The 1,598-nt window shown below is 36.3% G+C and overlaps 1 protein-coding gene across 1 annotated transcript; it reads left to right on the top strand.

Annotated features, from left to right (window-relative positions):
• Positions 1–224: 224 nt before the first annotated feature.
• Positions 225–744, top strand: LOC141393317 (inactive lysozyme 1A-like). The gene has a single exon (XM_073966309.1). It carries the CDS (start codon positions 251–253, stop codon positions 671–673), a length of 423 nt encoding a protein of 140 aa, XP_073822410.1. The 5' UTR covers positions 225–250; the 3' UTR covers positions 674–744.
• The last annotated feature ends 854 nt before the right edge of the window (positions 745–1,598 follow it).

Here is a 1,598-nt window from a genome sequence, read left to right as displayed (position 1 = left end):
TTTTGCTATTTGTTATCTTTTTATAGAGCGTTATCGTTAAAACGCATTTTAATTATTATTAAATGAATACAATTCAAAGATTCCAAACAAGTGAAATTGAAAGAAAAATCCTTCTAACATTTCAACACTTGTTCAAATAACATTCAATCAACGAGAAATTGTGTGAAATCTTCTACAGATTGCTTCCTATTTAAGTGGAAGACATTCAGAACAAAATCATTCGAATATCGTCGTTCACTTCCAAAGCAACATGAAGTTATTATTTATCACAGCTATTGTTCTAGCTACGGCTTTACCGATCTTTGGCATAACCATCGATCGTTGCACCTTGGTGAAGAAAATGTATGCCATGGGTGTACCGAAGTCCGATTTACCGAAATGGGCTTGCATTGCTGAGCACGAGTCAAATTATCGCTTGCACATTGTTGGTCCCAAAAATCGCGATGGTACCCAGGACTATGGTGTATTCCAAATTAACAACCGTTGGTGGTGTAAAGATGTCAGTGGTCGCAAAACTGCAAATGGCTGTAAAATTGGTTGCAACGAGCTACTGGATAATTTAGACAAGTCTGTGAAATGTGCACTTACCGTTAAAAAGGAACAAGGTTGGTCAGCCTGGACAACTCTTAAATTCTGTGAAGGCAAATTACCAAGTGTTGATTCGTGCTTTTAAATGGAGGGCATTATGAAGATAATATTTAAAGGATATAAATAAATATTTATGATTAAAAACTATGATTAAAAGTTTCTTCTTGGGACTTTTATGATTGAAAAGGGAATTTGTATGGTTACAAGGTGCCTTGAAAACAATTCATAAAAAATTCACGTCCATGGCTCCAAAGTAGCTTGAAAAAATATTCATAACCATTCACGCCTATGGGTCTACTGTGGCTTAAAAAATATTCATAAAAATTCACGAATATGGCACCACTGTGGCCTACAAAAATTTTCATAAAAAATTCACGACCCTGGCTCCAAAGTAGCTTGAAAAATATTCATAAACATTCACACCTTAACACAGAAGAGGGCGTCATTTTATACATATGTGAATGACATGCTGAACTAGATTGTGAATCGTTCGTTCGTTGATAGTTCTTCGTGGATCTTTCGGTCGGCGCTCAGTGAACTATTGTACTATATAGAACTATATCTACTGATCTAGTTCATACGCTCTTTTCAATGAATCGTTCAATTGAACTAGTTCGTTCGTGAACTAAACAACTCTACTATGGTGGCTTGAAAAAGTATTCATAAAAAAATCCACGCCTATGATGGCTCCAAGGTGGCTTGAAAAAATATTCATAAAAAAAATCCACGCCTACCGCTCCAAGGTGGCTTGAAAAAATATTCATAAAAAATCCACGCCAAGCCAAGGTGGCTTGAAAAAATATTCATAAAAAATCCACGCCTACCGCTCCAAGGTGGCTTGAAAAAATATTCATAAAAAATCCACGCCTACCGCTCCAAGGTGGCTTGAAAAAATATTCATAAAAAATCCACGCCTACCGCTCCAAGGTGGCTTGAAAAAATATTCATAAAAAATCCACGCCTACCGCTCCAAGGTGGCTTGAAAAAATATTCATAAAAAATCCACGCCT

Source organism: Musca autumnalis, unplaced genomic scaffold (assembly GCF_047663935.1).
Source record: "Musca autumnalis isolate F117 unplaced genomic scaffold, ASM4766393v1 scaffold_2, whole genome shotgun sequence".
Taxonomy (NCBI): domain Eukaryota; kingdom Metazoa; phylum Arthropoda; class Insecta; order Diptera; family Muscidae; genus Musca; species Musca autumnalis.
Note: the sequence above shows the minus strand (reverse complement) of the source record. Positions and strands in the feature narration are given on the sequence as shown.